This window comes from Oncorhynchus clarkii, chromosome 6, assembly GCF_045791955.1.
Source record: "Oncorhynchus clarkii lewisi isolate Uvic-CL-2024 chromosome 6, UVic_Ocla_1.0, whole genome shotgun sequence".
NCBI classification, from domain to species: Eukaryota; Metazoa; Chordata; class Actinopteri; order Salmoniformes; family Salmonidae; genus Oncorhynchus; species Oncorhynchus clarkii.
This window is the reverse complement of record NC_092152.1, coordinates 42,616,481-42,636,563: the sequence shown is the minus strand read 5'-3', so window position 1 is coordinate 42,636,563 and position 20,083 is coordinate 42,616,481. Positions and strand designations below refer to the sequence as shown.

Here is a 20,083-nt window from a genome sequence, read left to right as displayed (position 1 = left end):
GCTCACTGTGTAAAAATACACTGCTCAAAAAAATAAAGGGAACACTAAAATAACACATCCTAGATCTGAATGAATGAAATATTCAAATTAAATACATTTTCTTTACATAGTTGAATGTGCTGACAACAAAATCACACAAAAATGATCAATGGAAATCAAATTTATCAAACCATGGAGGTCTGGATTTGGAGTCACACTCAAAATTAAAGTGGAAAACCACACTACAGGCTGTTCCAACTTTGATGTAATGTCCTTAAAACAAGTCAAAATGAGGCTCAGTAGTGTGTGTGGCCTCCACGTGCCTGCATGACCTCCCTACAACGCCGGGACTAAAGCATCCACCAACTCCTGGACAGTCTGTGGTGCAACGTGGCGTTGGTGGATGGAGCGAGACATGATGTCCCAGATGTGCTCAATTGGATTCAGGTCTGGGGAACGGGGTGGCCAGTCCATAGCATCAATGCCTTTTTCTTGCAGAAACTGCTGACACACTCCAGCCACGAGGTCTAGTATTGTCTTGCATTAGGAGGAACCCAGGGCCAACCGCACCAGCATATGGTCTCACAAGAGGTCTGAGGATCTCATCTCGGTACCTAATGGCAGTCAGGCTACCTCTGGCGAGCACATGGAGGGCTGTGCGGCCCCCCAAAGAAATGCCACCACACACCCACCGCCAAACCGGTCATGCTGGAGGATGTTGCAGGCAGCAGAACGTTCTCCATGGCGTCTCCAGACCCCCACCTGTGGACGTCGGGCCCTCATAACACCCTCATGGAGTCAGTTTCTGACCGTTTGAGCAGACACGCACATTTGTGGCCTGCTGGAGGTCATTTTGCAGGGCTCTGGTAGTGCTCTTCCTTGCACAAAGGCGGCGGTAGCGGTCCTGCTGCTGGGTTGTTGCCCTCCTACGGCCTCCTCCACGTCTCCTGATGTACTGGCATGTCTCCTGGTAGCGCCTCCATGCTCTGGACACTACGCTGACGACACAGCAAACCTTCTTGCCACAGCTCACATTGATGCTCCATCTTGGATGAGCTGCACTACCTGAGCCACTTGTGTGGGTTGTAGACTCTGTCTCAAGCTACCACTCGAGTGAAAGCACCGCCTGCATTCAAAAGTGACCAAAACATCAGCCAGGAAGCATAGGAACTGAGAAGTGGTCTGTGGTCACCACCTGCAGAACCACTCCTTTATTGGGGGTGTCTTGCTAATTGCCTATAATTTCCACCTGTTGTCTATTCCATTTGCACAACAGCATGTGAAATGTTTTGTCAATCAGTGTTGCTTCCTAAGTGGACAGTTTGATTTCACAGAAGTGTGATTGACTTAGAGTTACATTGTGTTGTTTAAGTGTTCCCTTTATTTTTTTGAGCAGTGTACTTTGGTGTATGTGGCCACCCCTTAATTCGTGGATTTGGTTATTTCAGCCACATCCATTGCTGACAGGTGTATAACAATCGAGCACACAGCCATGCAATCTCCATAGACAAACATTGGCAGTAGAATGGCCTTACTGAGGAGCTCCAGTGACTTTCAAAGTGGCACCGTCATAGGCTGACACCTTTCCAACAAGACAGTTCGTCAAATTTCTGCCCTGCTAGAGCTGCAACGGTAAAACTGTAAGTGCTGTTATTGTGACGCGGAAACTTCTAGGAGCAACAACAGATCAGCCACAAAGTGGAAAGCCACACAAGCTCACAGAACGGAACAGCCGAGTGCTGAAGCGCGTAAAAAAAATATTGCAACACTCAGTGCCGAGTTCCAAGCTGCCTCTGGAAGCAACGTCAGCACAGGAACTGTTCATCGGAGGCTTCATGAAATGGGTTTACATGGCCGAGCAGTTGCATATAAGCCTAGGATCACCACGCGCATTGCAAAGCATCAGCTGCAGTGGTGTAAAGCTCACTGCAATTGGACTCTGGAGCAGTGGAAACGCGTTCTCTGGAGTGATGAATCACGCTTCCCAATCTGGCAGTCTGACGGAAGAATCTGGGTTTGGGATGCCAGGAGAACGCTACCTGCCCGAATGCATAGTGCCACCTGTAAAGTTTGGTGGAAGAGGAATAATGATCCGGGCTAGGCCCCTTAGCTCCAGTTAAAGGAAATCTTAATGCTACAATATACAATGACATTCTAGGTGGTTCCAACTTTGTGGCAACAGTTTGGGAGAGGCCCTTTCCCGTTTCCTCATGACAATGCCCCCGGGCACAAAGCAAGGTCCATACAAAAATGGTTTGTCGAGATCGGTGTGGAAGAACTTGACTGGCCTGCATAGAGCCCTGACCTCAACCCCATTCAGATGAATTGGAACGCCAACTGCGGACAAGGCCTAATCGCCCAACATCAGTGCCGACCTCACTAATGCTTGCGGCTGAATGGAAGCAAGTCCCTGTAGCGTTGTTCCAAAATCTAGTTGAAAGCCTTCCCAAAAGAGTGGAGGCTGTTATAGCAACAAAGGGCCGACCAACTCCATATTAACGCCCATGATTTTGGAATGATATGTTCGACAAGCGGGCGTCCACATACCTTTAGCCATGTAGCGGATTTGTTCTGCAAGGAGGGCTCAGTTTACTCGGTGTAAATATAGTCACGGCTTGGGACCTATATTTCCACTCAGGAGTTCCACTCAGAAACAGATGGGCTACAGTAACACTAATGAGAGCAGAGCTGGGTTCTCCGGTTGTTCTAGTCTGCAACAAAGCCTTTCTAGTTTCCACCACAGAGGAGGAAAACAAACACTGATCTAGGAGTTATCCTAGTCTACTTTGCATTTGCAATGACTTAAAAACCCACCATATTAGGCTAAATGACTCCAGTGTTGAAGGATAGGAATCCAATCATGATAATTGATGTCTGTTGATGTCATACTCTGGTCATCTAATAGGAAACATGTGCATACAATCCATGTCTTTGAGCTTAAAGCAGTAAAGCGTAGGCATAAAGCAGAAAAAGCAAGCCCATGCACACTCTCTCAGAAAGGTGCGATGTTCTTCAAGGCAAAAATAACCCTGATGAACTCCATTATTCAGACAGCTCGTGCTCAGTTGTGGCTGTGAGGCTGAGCTAACAGAACTCCATCTCCATATCTAAACTCCTACATCTGCGTGTTATGACACCCTCCCAGCTCCAGTCCCAGCCATGACTGACGGCATAGAGGCAGAGCCTAAATCCGATCCTAAGGGATCGGATCGTCAGCATTCTCCCAACCACACTAACAGGAAGACATACAGGTTGAGGCAAGCAGAGCTCTCCTTGAACCAGTCATAACGATATTGTTATTTTATCTTTATTTAACTAGGCAAGTCAGTTAAGAACAAATTCATATTTTCAATGACGGCCTAGGAACAGTGGGTTAACTGCCTGTTCAGGGGCAGAACGACAGATTTGTACCTTGTCAGCTCCGGTTACTAGTCCAAATCTCTAACCACTAGGCTACCCTGCCGCCCCGCTATGAGAAGTAGGGATGTATGGATAATACACCTGGGACTGTATAACAGTGCATTGAGTGAAAACAAAAGGGGTCTGGCCTGGCTGGGACCCGGATGGGTCTTCATGTTTGACTTCCCCCTGGAGATGCTGATACTGTGTGGCAGCAGCTTCCCCTCTCCTACCCCCTCTGCACAGTGGGCTGGGATAGCCAACTACTGGGACAGGGAGAGGGCTCTGCATGGTAAACACCCTTTCGCTCCATTGCCAGGACCAGCTGTAGTGCATCCCCCAATCACCATCAGACCATCAGAGCAGAACACCAGCTTTCCCCAACGGGTGGCATTCTGACTGGATGGCTGGCCGCTGGTATGAGGAGCTGTGCCAGCCATGTTCTGTCTGTGTCGGCACTGGGCTGGATACAAACTCAGAGGCGGGAGCCATCACAAAGCCCTGACCTCAATCCTAAAGAAAATGTGTAGGCGGAACTGGAAAATGTGCGAGCAAGGAGGCCTACAAACCTCCAAACAAGTACAGAGGACACAGAGCAGGGTGTCTCGTAAGGATCTGCCAACTGCAAGTGCCTTTACCGTCAATATTACTTGCCAACGTACAATCATTGGAGGTACGGTCACGAATATCCTACCAATGGGACATCAAAAACTAACATCTTATGTTTTACCGAATCGTGGCTGAAAGACGACAACAGCTTGCGGGATATACGCTGCACCGGCTATATAGAACAGCACACTCCGGTAAGACGGGTGTCTGTTTATATTTGTAAACATCAGCTGGTGCATGAAATCTAAGGAAGTCTCTAGATTTTGCTCGCCTGAAGTAGAGTATCTCATGATAAGCTGTAGACCACACTATTTGCCAAGAGAGTTTTATCTATATTTTCATGGCTGTTTATTTACCTCCACAGACAGATGCTGGCACTAAGACCACACTCAGTCAGCTGTATTAGGAAATAAGCAAACAGGAGGTTGTGCTCCTAGTGGCCAGGGATTTCATGCGGGGAAACTTAAAACAGTTATACCTCAATTCTATTAGCATGTTAAATGCACAACCAGGGGTAAAATTAGATCACCTGAACTCCACACACAGAGCTCTCCCTCACCCTCCATTTGGTAAATCTGACCACAATTCTATCCTCCTGATTAGAAGCAAAAATGTAAGCAGGAAGTGCCAGTGACTCAAGTCTACAAAAAAAAAAAGTGGTCGGATGAAGCAGATGCTAAACTACAGGACTGTTTTGCTAGCACAGACTTGAATATGTTTTCAGGATTCTGCCGATGGCATTGAGTACAACACATCAGTCACTAGCTTTATCAATAAGTGCATCGAGGATGTCATCCCCACAGTGACTGTATGTACATACTCCAACCAGAAACCATGGATTACAGGCAACATTCGCACTGAGCTAAAGGGTAGCGCTGCCGCTTTCAAGGTGTGAGACTAACCCGGAAGCTTATGAGAAATCCTGCTAAGACCTCCGACGAACCATCAAACAGGCAAAGAGCCAATACAGGGCTAAGATTGAATCGTACTACACCGACTCAGACGCTCGTCTTATGTGGCAGGTCTTGCAAACTATTACAGATTACAAAGGAAAGCACAGACGTGAGCTGCCCAGTGACACGAGCCTACCAGACAAGCTAATTCACCTCTATGCTCGCTTCGAGGCAAACAACCCTGAGGCATGCATGAGAGCATCAGCTGTTCCGGACAACTGTGATCACGCCCTCCGTAGCCGACGTGTGTAAGACCTTAAACAGGTCAACATTCACAAGGCCGCGGGGCCAGAAGGATTACCAACTGTCAGGTGTCTTCACTGACATGTCCCTGATTGAGTCTAACACCAACATGTTTCAAGCAGACCACCATTGTCCCTCTGCCTACAGCTTTTACCACCAAGCTATAAGACTCCTGAATATATAATTTGCCTAGTGTCCCACCACCCCCCTCACCCTTCTGTTAAACAGAGTAGCAGCAGTGTATCATATATATGCATAGTCACTTTAACTATACCTACATTTTGCCTAAATTAGCCCGACTAACTGGTGCCTGTATATAGCCACGCTACTGTTATTTTCACTGTTGTTTTTATTTCTTTACTTATCTATTGTTTACCTAATACCTATTGTTTACTTAAAAATTGCACTGTTGGTTAGGGCCTTTAAGTAAGCATTTAACTGTAAGGTTTAACTGTTGCATTCGGCGCACGTGACAAATGTTGATTTGATTTGCATGCATGGCTTTAGCCAGGGCCCTTAGAGCAGATGACAGACAGCCAGTGGGGGAGACTCCTCAGAGTGAGAGAAGAGGAGGGGGAGAGGAGGATGAGTGCCAGGCAGAGTTCGTCATCAGGACAAAAGCCAATTACTGTTTCTGAGCTCTCTGGGACCACAGCTCGCTGTTAGAACACAGGGAGCTTTTAGGAGAGTAAGCAGGAAAACATCCTTAAAATGGGAGAACAGCAAACCATCCATATAGATAACCATTATAAACTAAATCTAGGATCATTTGCTTTCTTTGTGCAGGCTTGAGTCTGAGTGACATCATGAAATCACAGTAATGAATGCAGAAATCTAAAGGGTGGGATCATGAAATGGAACCTAGGCCTAAATAAGAACAATGTAGGCTATCATATACTACAATAGACTGCAAAGATGCAGGTGCTTAAATGTTACTAAAGGAGGTGACAGGCCTCAGCATTAGTGAGGCCTGAACAGTAAGTTAATACAAAGGTAAATAGACCCTTGAAGCCAGAAGTAGTAATATGAACGGCAATCCAAAGAAGCCATAATATGAAAACAATGGACGGAGCCATTCTGTTCTTCCAATGACAACAGGCACAGACGACACACTCCATTGACATGACTGTTCAGCAATTAAAGATTCATGGCCAGAGTAAGTGCTCTTTCGGTGAAATTAGGTCACGCGTCTCACACATGACAGGTTCTCTACTATTGATAGACAGACCTAGCTCTAGCGCCTCCACAACATCTTAGCATGTCTTCTGCAAGTAACAACAGCCACAGGCCTTCAATAACAATGCTAGGTCTGATTGCTATTTTAAAGGATTTCCTACCTGTATCTATGCAATTATGCTCCCAAACAAACAATGTAAATACTGGGGGTGAGGGTAACTGATGAGCTACAAAACAGTGACAGTCATTGAAATCTTGTAACCTCTTCCCCAAGCTATTACGCACAGCCTCAACTAACCTGTACCCCCCCGCACATTGACTCAGTACCAGTAACCCTGTCTATAGCCTCATTGTTATTTTATTGTGTTACTTGTTATTTTTTAACTTTAGCTTATTTAGTCAATATTTTCTTGAATCTTCTTAAAACTGCATTGTTGGTTAAGGGCTTGTAAGTAAGCATTTCACGGTAAGGTTGTATGCAGTGCATGTGACAAATACTATTTTATTTGATATAGCCTAAGTCTGGGATAATCACTCGTTCAGTTGGCCTTAGTGGAACTGAACTACTGAGTAAAGTATGTCATTTCGGCAACTCACATGACTGAGGTGTAACTTTGTGCTTGTAGTATGCTAGCGTGCAGGGGAAGGTGTTGTGGGAGATGATTGGTTGGTAGATTAAGCCGATAAGCCAATGCATTTTAGGACTGACGATACCAGTATCACAATATTTTTCCCACGGCAGAAATTAAAACACAAAGCAGACCAAACTCTTTGGTCCTCTAAGACGGTTGTTTCCAAACTGTGGGGCTCGCAGGTTTTTCTTTTTAAAGGAACTTTATACTTACTATTGAAAGTTGTAGTAGTAGAATGCACAAGGTGCAATTTATAAAATTGGGTAGTGCACCATCAGTTCCTATTGTCATGTTAATGATTGCATACCTTAGAGAGCGATTTATAACTTGTCAGAAATGTCCAGGTCAACCAGACCATGTCAGCTAATGTTTTTTTTTTTATCCCATAGAAATAGTCATTTATGTGTCACTCATATCACATGAATGCACAGACAAAGTTATCTTTGCATCCTGGCTCTGTTTTGGCTAACAAAGGCCATGTCTGACACATTGATCCACAAAACTTTGTGCTTTTGTGCGGAAGTGTCAGGGAACGAGATTAGGAATCTTGCAATCAACTAGAAATCCAGAAGCGTCAAAATATTTAGGTTGTTTTGCTATGAAGTTCGACAAATGAACATGTGTCATTTAGCATACGCTCTTAACCATTGCGACTTACAGGAGCAATTAAGGTTTAGTGACCTGCTCAAGAGCACAGACAGATTTTTCAACTAGACGGCTCTGGGATTCAAACGAGCAACCTTTCGGTTACTGGCCCAACGCTCTTAACCACTGGGCTACCTGTCGCCCATGAACTATTGCTTGCTCTAGTGGTTACCGTTCCCTTGCTCTAGTGGTTCCCTTGCTCTAGTGGTTCCCTTGCTCTAGTGGTTCCCTTGCTCTAGTGGTTCCCTTGCTCTAGTGGTTCCCTTGCTCTAGTGGTTCCCTTGCTCTAGTGGTTACCCACAACAACTCAGAGAACTTGGGCACCTGGAAAAGGCTAATACTAAAGGTCAACACTTGCTACAGTGTTCGCTAACAGTAAGCAAGCCTGGAGTGCCACCCCAACATCCGTGCCCCCCTCTCTGGCCAGGCAGAGCCCAGACGTCGTGTCTGAAGGGATGAGTGGGTCGGCCTTGGGGTCAAAAGAGGGTTCGGTTGGAGTTAGCACTAGATCCAGGTAGCCAATTTTTTGTCAAAAATGTTCTTTACCTAAAAATAGCATCATTACAACAAGCCAACAACCGTTGGCTATCTTCACAAGAGAGTGAGAAAGGCTAATATCTTGTTCTGCATTTTCCATGACCTGATGACAGTCTGACAGTAGATTCTGTGGATTTATACATCAGCTTCCTGTGAGTCCCATCTCACTGCTGCTAAAGGCCACTGCACAAAAACAGAATGGCAAAATCTGGTGAGTCAGTGGGGAGGCAGATCATTTGCCAAGTAATACTGGGGGGGGGGGGGGGGGGGGGGGGGGGGGGCAGCCAGTTCAGCACACACACATATTTTGATGAATAACAGAGTAAATCTAGAATGGTTCCCACCATCTAGGTCTGTTCCAAGCGTGGCTCATTAATACTATCTTAACTGCTAACTGTTAGTCTGGAGTGTGGACGAACACAGACACATTTCCTGTCCAACAACATTTGGAACCAACTCTGCCAGCCTTGCAGATGAGGGATAAAGACAGCTGATCCTCACTTTCAATTCCAGGTTCAATGGAGACTGGCTAGGGCAGTGTTGTTTTTCTGGTAATTAAAAACCTCACGTCTCGATAACATTTCGGTTCATATAGGGTAAACACCCAGAAGTGCCTTAGTGAGAACAGTAAAAGAAAATTATACTGAACAAAAATATAAAACAACATGTACAATTCTAGGTCCCATGTGTCATTCTTGGGGCTCGTGAGTGGCGCAGTGGTCTAAGGCACTGCGTCGCAATGCTAGGGGCGTCACTACAGACCCTGGTTCGATCCCGGGCTGTATCACGACCTGCCGTGATCGGGAGTCCCATAGGGCCCAGATCTTCCATGGCCTGCATACTCACCATACAAGTCACTTGTTGAGCATGTTTGGGATGCTCTGAATCTACGTGTGACAGCATGTTCCAGTTCCCGCCAATATCTAAGCACAACCATTGAAGAGGAGTTTAACATTCCACAATTGACAGCCTTATCAAATCTATGCGACAGAGATGTGTGGCACTGCATGAGGCAACTAATGGTCACACCAGATTCTGATCCACGCCCCTACTTTATTTCCAGGTATCTGGGACCAAGATATGCATATCTGTATTCCCAGTCATGTGAAATCCATAGATTAGGGCCTAATTCATTTATTTCAATTGCCTGATTTCCTTATATGAACTGTAACTCAGTAAAATCTTTTGTGTTTATATTTTTCTTCAGTATACACACATCCTGTGTGACAGGAGACTATTTTGGAACTTTCCAATGCCTATGTTGTGTGCGTGTAATAACTTACCAATGCCATAGGCTTTGGCGAACAGCCACCGTAGGTTGGCGTCTATTTTTGCTCTGGCAGAGTCGTACAATTCCAAAGGTACAACCTCCACTGTCCCTTCGCCAGCTGAATCCATCTTTCTTCGGGTGTTGTGCCCGCCAGCACACAATTCCACATCCATCCTGTAAAACAGTCAAATGTACTTATAATCAAATGTATTTATAAAGCCCTTTTTACATTAAACATACTACAAGTAATTTCATGAGTGCATTACGTTAACTAGCTAGTCAATGAATAAATGTTCTTAGCTAGCTAACTGGTTACTGTAGCCTGCTAACTAACGTTAACCCTCTAACGCTAGCTACCTAGCGTAGCTTCATTGGACGCCCATCCTTGGACAGGTGGCTAACTAGCAAACTGACAACTGGGTGGGCTGTTATGTTCAATCTGTGTCGTAAGTTACATGTTTTACAAAATAGCTTTGCTAGCTAAGTTAGAAAGCACATTGGCCAACACAGACGCAAACGTTAGCTACCTATGAGGTTAAAAACAACAGCCTGCCTGATAGTTGCTGTAACCTAGCGTAGATACTGAGTGAATCAAGCGGACATTCGCTAGCTAAATCAAACAATATTTTCAATATACCTTTAAAGCCGCAATGTGTCCTCAATCCACCCTTTAGATCCGACAGGATAATGGATTCAACATAAGGACGTTCTTATGCAATTGCTCGAGCAAAGCCCAAGCAGCACATAACAGCAGCGAGGTGAACGAACGGTCTCCTCCCCAGCAACAAAAAAACAAATTTGCGGCCTGAGAAATTTGCGGCCACCGCAACCCGAGGAGCGCTTACTTACTACCAATGCCAAATAGAAATGTATGGCGGTTACGGAACACAGTATTTAATCATTCGGCGTTTTACCGTTTATCCCTTCTATTTAATGTCTCATTTTAGGCCGAAGAATTTGACTTATTCGCAATAAGCACCTTGTGTACCTCCGTGTCTGCGCTTTCCCATACCAATCTAATAGTCAGTCGGTTAGCAATACATACATAGCTAGGTAACCAGTAATCACTACGCCTGCGTGGATGCTGAAACTATCACGCAACCGAGATTCAAAGTAACCATTCATTCAGTGACAAAGAAGGGCGTATGAAGGTAGATATGAAACAATGTTACATTGTATGTTTTTTTGCAAAAAAAGTATCAGGAACGACCCAGCCCATGTGTATGCAATACGGCCTGTATATGGTGTGTATGCCCATACCAACAACTTTTGTTATGTTCTGAAATTAGTCCATGGAAATGTAATGAAACAGTGTAATATAAACTGCATTCATTAATAAGTACTTTATATGGCCCTATAACTTATCAATCAATTATAGTATATTGAACAGGGTTGGGTAGGTTACTTTCTAAATGTAATCAGTTACATATATTAGTTACCACTCAAATTGTAATCAGATTACCCCAAACTCAGTATCATAACCTGATTAGTTTGTTACTTTTTAATTACATTCTCCTTAGAAGACAAAATCAAATCACATTTTATTGGTCACATACATGTTTTTAGCAGATGTTATTGCTGGTGTAGCGAAATGCTTGTTTTTCTATCTCTGACAGTGCAGTGATATCTAAGAAGTAATATCAAACAACTTCCCAACATATACTCAATACACACAAATATAAGTAAAGAATGGAATTAAGAATATATACGTATATGGACAAGCAATGTCACAGCAGCAGCGACCTGCTTTTTAAATTATATGAGCAAAAGATATTCAATTTTATTTGGAATGGCAAGGCAGACAAAATTGAAAGGGCCTATTTATATAATGAATATGAATTTGGAGGGCAGAAATGATTAAATAGATTGGAAATGATGCAGACAATTACATTGATGGAAGCAACAGTATATCCGCAATATTAAAGCTGATCCACCCCCTAAAAAAGATACAGTAGAATAGTATAGAATACAGTATATACATATGAGATGAGTAATGCAAGATATGTAAACATTAAAGTGACTAGTGTTTAATTTATTAAAGTGGCCAGCCTCTATGTGCTAGTGATGACTATTTAACATGCCTTGGAGATAGAAGCTGTTTTTCAGTCTCTCGGTCCCAGCTTTGATACACCTGTACTGAACTCACCTTCTGGATGATAGCAGGGTGAACATGCAGTGGCTCGGGTGGTTGTTGTCCTTGATGATCTTTTTGACCTTCCTGTGACATTGGGTGCTGTAGGTGTCCTGGAGGGCAGGTAGTTTTCCCATGGTGATGCGTTGGGCAGACCGCACCACCCTCTGGAGAGCCCTGCAGTTGCAGGCGGTGCAGTTGCCGTATCAAGCGGTGATACAGCCCGAAAGGATGCTCTCAATTGTGCATCTGCAAAAGTTTGTGAGGGTTTTAGGTGCCAAGCCAAAAAAGGAACTATCCAACGCATTTGGTCATCATAGTGGTCTCTGACTTGTGGTCAGAGTCAGACTCGCTTAGGTGGAACCTGGGCCGGTTCCAGGGGGTGTAGATTTTTAGACGGGTGGGTATAATTTGTGGAACGTTCCAACAGGAATCTGTTCTAAAAACGTTGTAAATAACAAGGATGCCAACAAACAACGCATACAAAGTAGCATGATCAATTCACCTCGCTAACTAGCTGAGGAATAGGCATCAACCCACTACGTAGCTTATTCTTAATGTTTGTCAATAGGCTACCAGAGTGAGGACAGACAATTTTCGGAATAAACGTGGTTAGTGAAAAACTTAACAGAATTGCCCACTCCCTACCCGGTATCTTATTCTGCCGCTATACAACTTTGTATGTGTTGTTTGTTGTGTGGCTGCAACTGTAGGATGAATGATAGAACAGTTAAAATGTTATGTAATGTTTTGATGGTAGGCCACTCTGGTAGGCCAACATTATGATCATACACAGTAGCCGACTTGACCACTGTCTGAAACTGAAACTGAAAGTGGGTACAGCCTCAGTGTTCACAGCAAACGCATGCTAGAAATTACACAGAATATTCACAATGTTTTCCCTCATCAGACCTGAAATTTGCTCAGTGCCAAACATTTTTTTAGGGAACATTGCTTCTGCAGAGGTCACATCATCACAGTAAATGCTGTATGGCTAATGCAGACTTTGGACTGAACACGCAGTGTCGTTCAGTCACTTTTATTTGCAGCCCATCTGTAAATAGCACACCCAACTACCTCATCCCCATATTGTTATTTATTCTCTTTATTATTCTCTCTCTGTTTATCCCATGTGTAACTCTGTGTTGTTGTTTTAGTCGCACTGCTTTGCTTTATCTTGGCCAGGTCGCAGTTGTAAATTAGAACTTGTTCTCAACTGGTCTACCTGGTTAAATAAACACAGGGGGAAAAATCATGGTGTGTGGCTTAAATGAAATAGTGAGCGAGTTCGATCAGTCACATCACCGGGCAAAAGTGGTGAAGGAGGAGTGCCTGGTACAAATTGAGCATCACGGGGCCAAAATGTCAACAAAATAGCTTGATTAAATGTTCCGAAACACAAAACATGCATTTTCTAAATATATGTTACAATTTTGAAAGTAGTTTTCTTTGGGAAGGCAGGTAAAGCGATATATGCATTTTTATAAGGGTTAACACTTTTGCATGTGAAAACACTGAATCCTCCACGTGCTTGGCATATGTCACTTTTGTTTTCAAATGACTTTGGCTTTTACCAGGCGCCCCAGCTCACCCCTGGGAGGCAGCCCGGTTTCAAGATGAATGCAATCAATGCCAATACCCTGACTACACCGCTCGCGTCGCGTGCGTTGCAAAATAAATGTAGGAATCTATGTTATTCAATTATTGCACCCACACTGCTCGCGCGCGTCTCCGTTGCCAAGGGAAAATAGAAGTCATTCCTATTTCTGACACAGATCGCGCTGCAAGTCCTGCCTCTCCCATTTCCTCATTGGTTTATAGAAGCAGGTACCCCACGTCGGTGGTTGAAAGACAAACTTTTGCCGGTTGTCATGGTAATACTATGAAAGTTTAGGTGCCAATCACCATATAAGTTAAACGATGAAAAAGCCTGGAAGGAGGAGAGATGACGAGAAACTAGAGGTCGACCGATTAATCGGAATGGCTGATTAATTAGGGCCATTTCAAGTTTACATAACAATCGGTAATCTGCATTTTTGGACACCGATCATGGCCGATTACATTGCACTCCACGAGGAGACTGATTGGCAGGCTGACAACCTGTTATGCGAGTGCAGCAAGGAGCCAAGGTAAGGTAGGGTGACAAGACATCCCCGTTTTCCAGGGACAGTCCCCGTTTTTGGTGGCCTGTCCCCGGCTGGAGCTGTCCCCGGAAATGTCCCCGTTTTTAACTGTGCGTTAAAAACAGACTGCAAAGTAAAATATTTTACTTGGCAAGAAAGACTGGGCAGCAGAGCCTACGGGTTGACGTCTCAATCGCGTTGTACTTGTTTAGGTCAACAGGGGGGGCTGCTTGCAATAGCAGCTTCATTCACTCTTCTTCTACTAACTACTTGCTCGCGATAGTTTTAGAGAAAACTGCTGTGGAAAACTCGGCCAGAAGCTAGCAAGTATCAAGTGAATCCACAACATCACCACAAACGTCTTTTCAAGCCAGGTAAGTTACACTCGTTTAAGATACTAGCTAGTGATGTTATAATGTCACAATTTATTATATAGATAGATGATCTGCTCTATAATGTTTTAAATAGGTTATGCTAACTTACGTTAGCTATGTAGACTAAGTTAGCTAGCTAGGTTAGCTAGCTACTGTTATGGTAGCGAGGTTAAAAAACGTTCACATGTAAACATGCAGTGGACGGGCTATTTTGAAAATATGATTATATTAAATGAATGCACAATTTATTCAGGGAAAATTTTGTAGATTACAATTGTAATGGTTTGGCATTATAATAAGTAATGTGGAAAATATATTTAGAAATGTTCATGGATAGCATTAGCAGTGGAGAGGAAGAAGAGGAGGAAGACTGCATAGGAAAGAAGAGTGAAGGAGACAGAGGAGGAAAGGTAAAGATATGGTTACTAATCACCGCCTGGTACGGCAACTGCTCCGCCCACAACCGTAAGGCTCTCCAGAGGGTAGTGAGGTCTGCACAACGCATCACCGGGGGCAAACTACCTGCCCTCCAGGACACCTACACCACCCGATGTCACAGCAAGGCCATAAAGATCATCAAGGACAACAACCACCCGAGCCACTGCCTGTTCACCCCGCTATCATCCAGAAGGCGAGGTCAGTACAGGTGCATCAAAGCTGGGACCGAGAGACTGAAAAACAGCTTCTATCTCAAGGCCATCAGACTGTTAAACAGCCACCAATAACATTGAGTGGCTGCTGCCAACACACTGACTCAACTCCAGCCACTTTAATAATGGGAATTGATGGAAATTGATGTAAAATATATCACTAGCCACTTTAAACAATGCTACTTAATATAACGTTTACATACCCTACATTACTCATCTCATATGTATATACTGTACTCGATACCATCTACTGCATCTTGCCAATGCCGTTCTGTACCATCACTCATTCATATATCTTTATGTACATATTCTTTATCCCTTTACACTTGTGTGTATAAGGTAGAAGTTTTGGAATTGATAGGTTAGATTACTCGTTGGTTATTACTGCATTGTCGGAACTAGAAGCACAAGCATTTCGCTACACTCGCATTAACATCTGCTAACCATGTGTATGTGACAAATACATTTGATTTGATTTGGTTACAGAACCTGCCAATTTATTATTCCAAACAATGTTTTTGAGATAAAATACAAACATGAGGCAAGCAATGGGAATCTGTTAAAATACTTTGGTTATCTAATAGTATGCTATTTATTAATACAGATTGGAGCGGAAGGAGAAGGAAAAATGAAGGGAGTAAAAAGAGTGAAGCAAGGAGAGTGTAGAAGAGTGAGGTGGAAAGGTGAAGAGAAGGAAAGGAAGACGAGTGAAGAAAAGAGGAGTAAGATTGGAGGAGAAGAAAAAGTTAAGAGAGTAATTAAGAGTGGCACAAGGAGAGTGAAGAAGAGCAGACAGAGGAGATACAATGACTCTTTCCAAGAAACGGAAATGCACTTTTTATGATAAACATGATGAGAGAATTTCCATTTAATATGCTCAGGTCAAGACGATAGAATGGTTCACTGCACCCTTTGTAATTTCTCTCTTTCAAATGGCAGCCAGAGAAGAACGGCAGTGGTAAGAACATCAGCAGACGAAAAAGCATAAAGCCTCTCTGATTGCCCATGTTGGTATGTCCTCTGTCACCACATTCTTCAAGAAGGTAGAGCCTTCCCAAGAAGAATATGGTTTAGCTGTGCAGGAGGGTGTCTTTGCATACCACAATATGCGACACAATCATAGTCACAGATCTATGGACTGCACAGCACAACTGACACGGAAGCTTTATGAGCCAAAGTTTACATATGCTATGACAAAATGTGACGCAATAGTGAGTAACGTGTTACGTGTTAGTATCATGGGCAACTACTTTGGTAACACAGGACCTAGACCAGGTTGAATTTGTGTCCCTGTCCATTGATGCATCCAATCATGGACATGTAAAGCTGCTGCCAATAGTAGTCAGATATTGTAAGATATATGGTGGTCCGGGTTTGACCATATTAATGACCTACTATTTATGTGTGTTATTATATTATAATGAAGTCTATGATTTGATAGAGCAGTCTGACTGAGCGGTGGTAGGCAGCAGGCTCGAAAGCATTCATTCAAACAGCACTTTACTGCGTTTTCCAGCAGCTCTTCGCAATGCTTCAAGCATTGCGCTGTTTATGACTTCAAGCCTATCAACTCCCGAGATAAGGCTGGCAATACTAAAGTACCTATTAGAACATCCAAAAGTCAAAGGTATATGAAATACAAATGTTATAGAGAGAAATAGTCCTATAATAACTACAACCTAAAACTTCTTACCTGGGAATATTGAAGACTCATGTTAAAAGGAACCACCTGCTTTCATATGTTCTCATGTTCTGAGCAAGGAACTTAAACGTTAGCTTTTTTACATGGCACATATTGCACTTTTACTTTGTTCTCCAACACTTTGTTTTTGCATTATTTAAACCAAATTGAACATGTTTCATTATTTATTTGAGGCTAAATTGATTTTATTGATGTATTATATTAGGTTAAAATAAAAGTGTTCATGGTTCATTCAGTATTATTGTAATTGTCATTATTACAAATATATATATAAAAATCGTCCGATTAATCGGTATCGTTTTTTTTTTTGTTCCTCCAATAATCGTTATCGGTATCGGCGTTGAAAAATCATAATCGGTCGACCTCTACTAGAAACGACTCGGTTGACCGTTTTTATGTGTGGATTAATTGAGGACCTTGTGCATTTCAGGTAAAATAACAACCTAGTGTTTCTATCCCAGGGCAAATTAGCTAGCAACAGCAAGCTAGCTAATTAGGACAAATTAGCTAGCAAGTGCAAGCTAAATTGCCATAAATGTTTAATGCTTTTCGACCTGTCCCCAAATTAATGTCATTGGTTCAGAGTTTGTTTTGATATTTTAACCTGCATGTTGTGATTGCGTTTGGTGTAGGGGGACAAACTACATTACTGCACGATGGCGCACACGCGCAGCCGGTTTGGGTCCCGTGTCACCCTGTTCACCCAGGCAGGCCTGGGGCATTAATAGAATCCCCTCAGTTTTGATCCATAGACATTCGGTTCCGGGCACATGATAAAACGCTAAATGTTAGCTTTTACCATTTGATAGCCTAAACCTGGCACACTTATCCCTACATTCTAACAACACCTTGAACATGTATTATTTCCTTTAACAAATTCTGCATCAGCCAATAGGCCTTCTCCAAGTCACTATTCACAAAACACAGGGGATTTGTAGACCACCTTTGACGATTTTAATTGGCTGATGCACATTTTGAGAAGAAAAAAACTTTACATTTAAAGCTGTAACTTTTTGGGAGACACGAGCAAATTCACATAGAAATGACAGTTACAGATCTGTCATTCCAAAGTGGGTCGCGAGGTGTCAGAGTAAATGTAGTGTAACGACCCTGGGTTTATCAGCGCGGAAATCGACCCTGCCGCACGAGCATGCTTTTGCGGCACAGTCGATAGCGCGCCGGACCTCGGGCTTCGACGGTCGAGGGTTAGAGACCTGCTCCCTGCTGTTTCATTACAGTATAATTAATGAATTACTGGGATTGATTTGGCCAAGTGCAACTGCGCTCTCTGTTCAGTGCACTCTCTGATTAGCAGCGGTCTCTGCTCGGTTTGGCAGCTGTGCGACTGTACTGGGAGAGGGAGATGCCCGTGTGCTTCGCGGTTTACCAGATCTTTTTTTCTGCAGTTTTCTTGAACGTCACTCCGCGACACACGCTGCAGCGCTGTGGTTCAACAGCAGATGATGCGCTGTCACTGATTTGTCATTCCCACTCACCGCTGTCATCAAATGGACTCATGCTAGCCACATGTTCTGACTGAGCGCAATCGTCATGAAACGCAAATACGCCGATGAGTTTCTCTCTCTTTCATACAAACTTTGAGAAATAACGAGGAGCGCCCACAATGTGTTTGGTGCTTAGTAATGAATCTCAAAACGAACAAATTAATATGCTACATCATCCACAGCATGACGGTAAACCCAGGGAGTTCTTACTAAACAGGGCAGAATGCTTCAGGAAACAATGCTTCGACAGCGAAGGGGCATTGTTGTCATTTTATAACAGTACTAATTTATTTCACCTATCTCTCGTAGTAGATTTGAGTTTCTCTTTCAAACAGTTCCCTGGCCTTGTACACAGCTAATAGCTAGCGTTAGCCAAATCAAGCGAGCTAGCGACACTAATCACAGTACAGATGAAGATGAAAAAATGATCAGGCCTACTGTACATTTTACTGTATAAATTATTGTTGAAAACAAGTCTAGGTTCCAACTGTTGCTGTTAAAATACAAGTAATAATTTTATTGTGAACTGGAATAAACTGATTGAAGCTAGATGCTTTTTGAGGCAAACACACAGTTCTGGGTTGCTAATTTCCAAGAAGCCTGACTGAGAAAGCAGTAGATGTTCTGATCCAGTTTGGCACCACATACAGTTGAAGTCGGAAGTTACATACATACACCTTAGCCAAATACATTTAAACTCAGTTTTTCACAATTCCTGACATTTAATCCTAGTAAAAATTCCATGTCTTAGGTCAGTTACGATCACCACGTTATTTTAAGAACGTGAAATGTCAGAATAATAGTAGAGAGAATGATTTATTTCAGCTTTTATTTCTTTCATCACATTCCCACTGGGGCAGAAGTTTACATACACTCAATTAGTATTTGGTAGCATTGCCTTTACATTTTTTGTATAACTTGGGACAAACATTTTGGGTAGCCTTCCACAAGTTTCCCACAATAAGTTGGGTGATTTTTGTCCCATTCCTCCTGACAGAGCTGGTGTAACTGACTCAGGTTTGCAGGCCTCCTTGCTCGCACATGCTTTTTCCAGTTCTGCCCACACATTTTCTATAGGATTGAGGTCAGGGCTTTGTGATGGCCACTCCAATACCTTGACTCTGTCCTTAAGCCATTTTGCAACAACTTCGAAGTATGCTTGGGGTCATTGTCGATTTTGAAGACCCATTTGTAACCAAGCTTTCACTTCCAGATTGATGTCTTGAGATGTTGCTTCAATATATCCACATCATTTTCCTCCCTCATGTTGCCATCTATTTTGTGCACCAGTCCCTCCTGCAGCAAAGCACCCCCACAACATGATGTTGCCACCCCCGTGCTTCACAATTGGGATGGTGTTATTCGGCTTGCAAGCCTTTTTTCCTCCAAACATAAGGATGGTCATAATGGCCAAACAGTTTTATTTTTGTTTCCTCAGATCAGAGGGCATTTCTCCAAAAAGTATGATCTTTGTCCCCATATGCAGTTGCAAACCATAGTCTGGCTTTTTTTATGGCGGTTTTGGAGCAGTGGCTTCTTCCTTGCTGAGCGGCCTTTCAGGTTATGTCGATTATAGGACTTGTTTTACTGTGGATATAGATACTTGTGTACCCGTTTCCTCCAGCATCTTCACAAGGTCCTTTGCTGTTGTTCTGGGATTGATTTGCACTTATCGCACCAAAGTACGTTCATCTCTAGCAGACACAACGCGTCTCCTTCCTGAGCAGTATGACAGCTGCGTGGTCCCATGGTGTTTATACTTGCGTACTATTGTTTGTACAGATGAACATGGTACCTTCAGGTGTTTGGAAATGGCTCCAAAGAATGAACCAGTCTTGTGGAGGTCTACAATTATTTTCTGAGGTCTTTGGCTGATTTCTTTTGATTTTCCTATGATGTCAATCAAAGAGGCACTGAGTTTGAAGGTAGGCCTTGAAATACATCCACAGGTACACCTCCAATGATGTCAATTAGCCTATCAGAAGCTTCTAAAGCCATGACATAATTTTCTGGAATTTTCCAAGCTGATTAAAGGCACAGTCAACTTAGTGTTTGTAAACTTTTGACCCACTGGAATTGTGATACAGTGAACTATAAATGGAATAATCTGTCTGTAAACAATTGTTGGAAAAATGACCTGTGTCATGCACAAAGT

The 20,083-nt window shown here is 43.2% G+C and overlaps 1 protein-coding gene across 3 annotated transcripts in view; it reads right to left on the bottom strand.

The window, feature by feature from the left end:
• LOC139411178 (calmodulin regulated spectrin-associated protein 1b) overlaps positions 1–10,542 on the bottom strand; it is a 37,955-nt gene extending 27,413 nt beyond the window's left edge. For 2 of the 3 annotated variants that reach the window (XM_071157095.1, XM_071157094.1), the window contains exons 1-2: positions 10,081–10,482; positions 9,457–9,617 (exon numbers count right to left, since the gene is read on the bottom strand). In XM_071157095.1, the coding sequence (XP_071013196.1) occupies positions 9,457–9,616 (160 nt within the window). In that variant the 5' untranslated portion in view covers position 9,617; positions 10,081–10,482. Of the gene's footprint in view, positions 1–9,456; positions 9,618–10,080 lie in introns of all 3 variants that reach the window. The other variant, XM_071157096.1, reaches the window with a different exon arrangement.
• Between the last annotated feature and the right edge of the window lie 9,541 nt (positions 10,543–20,083).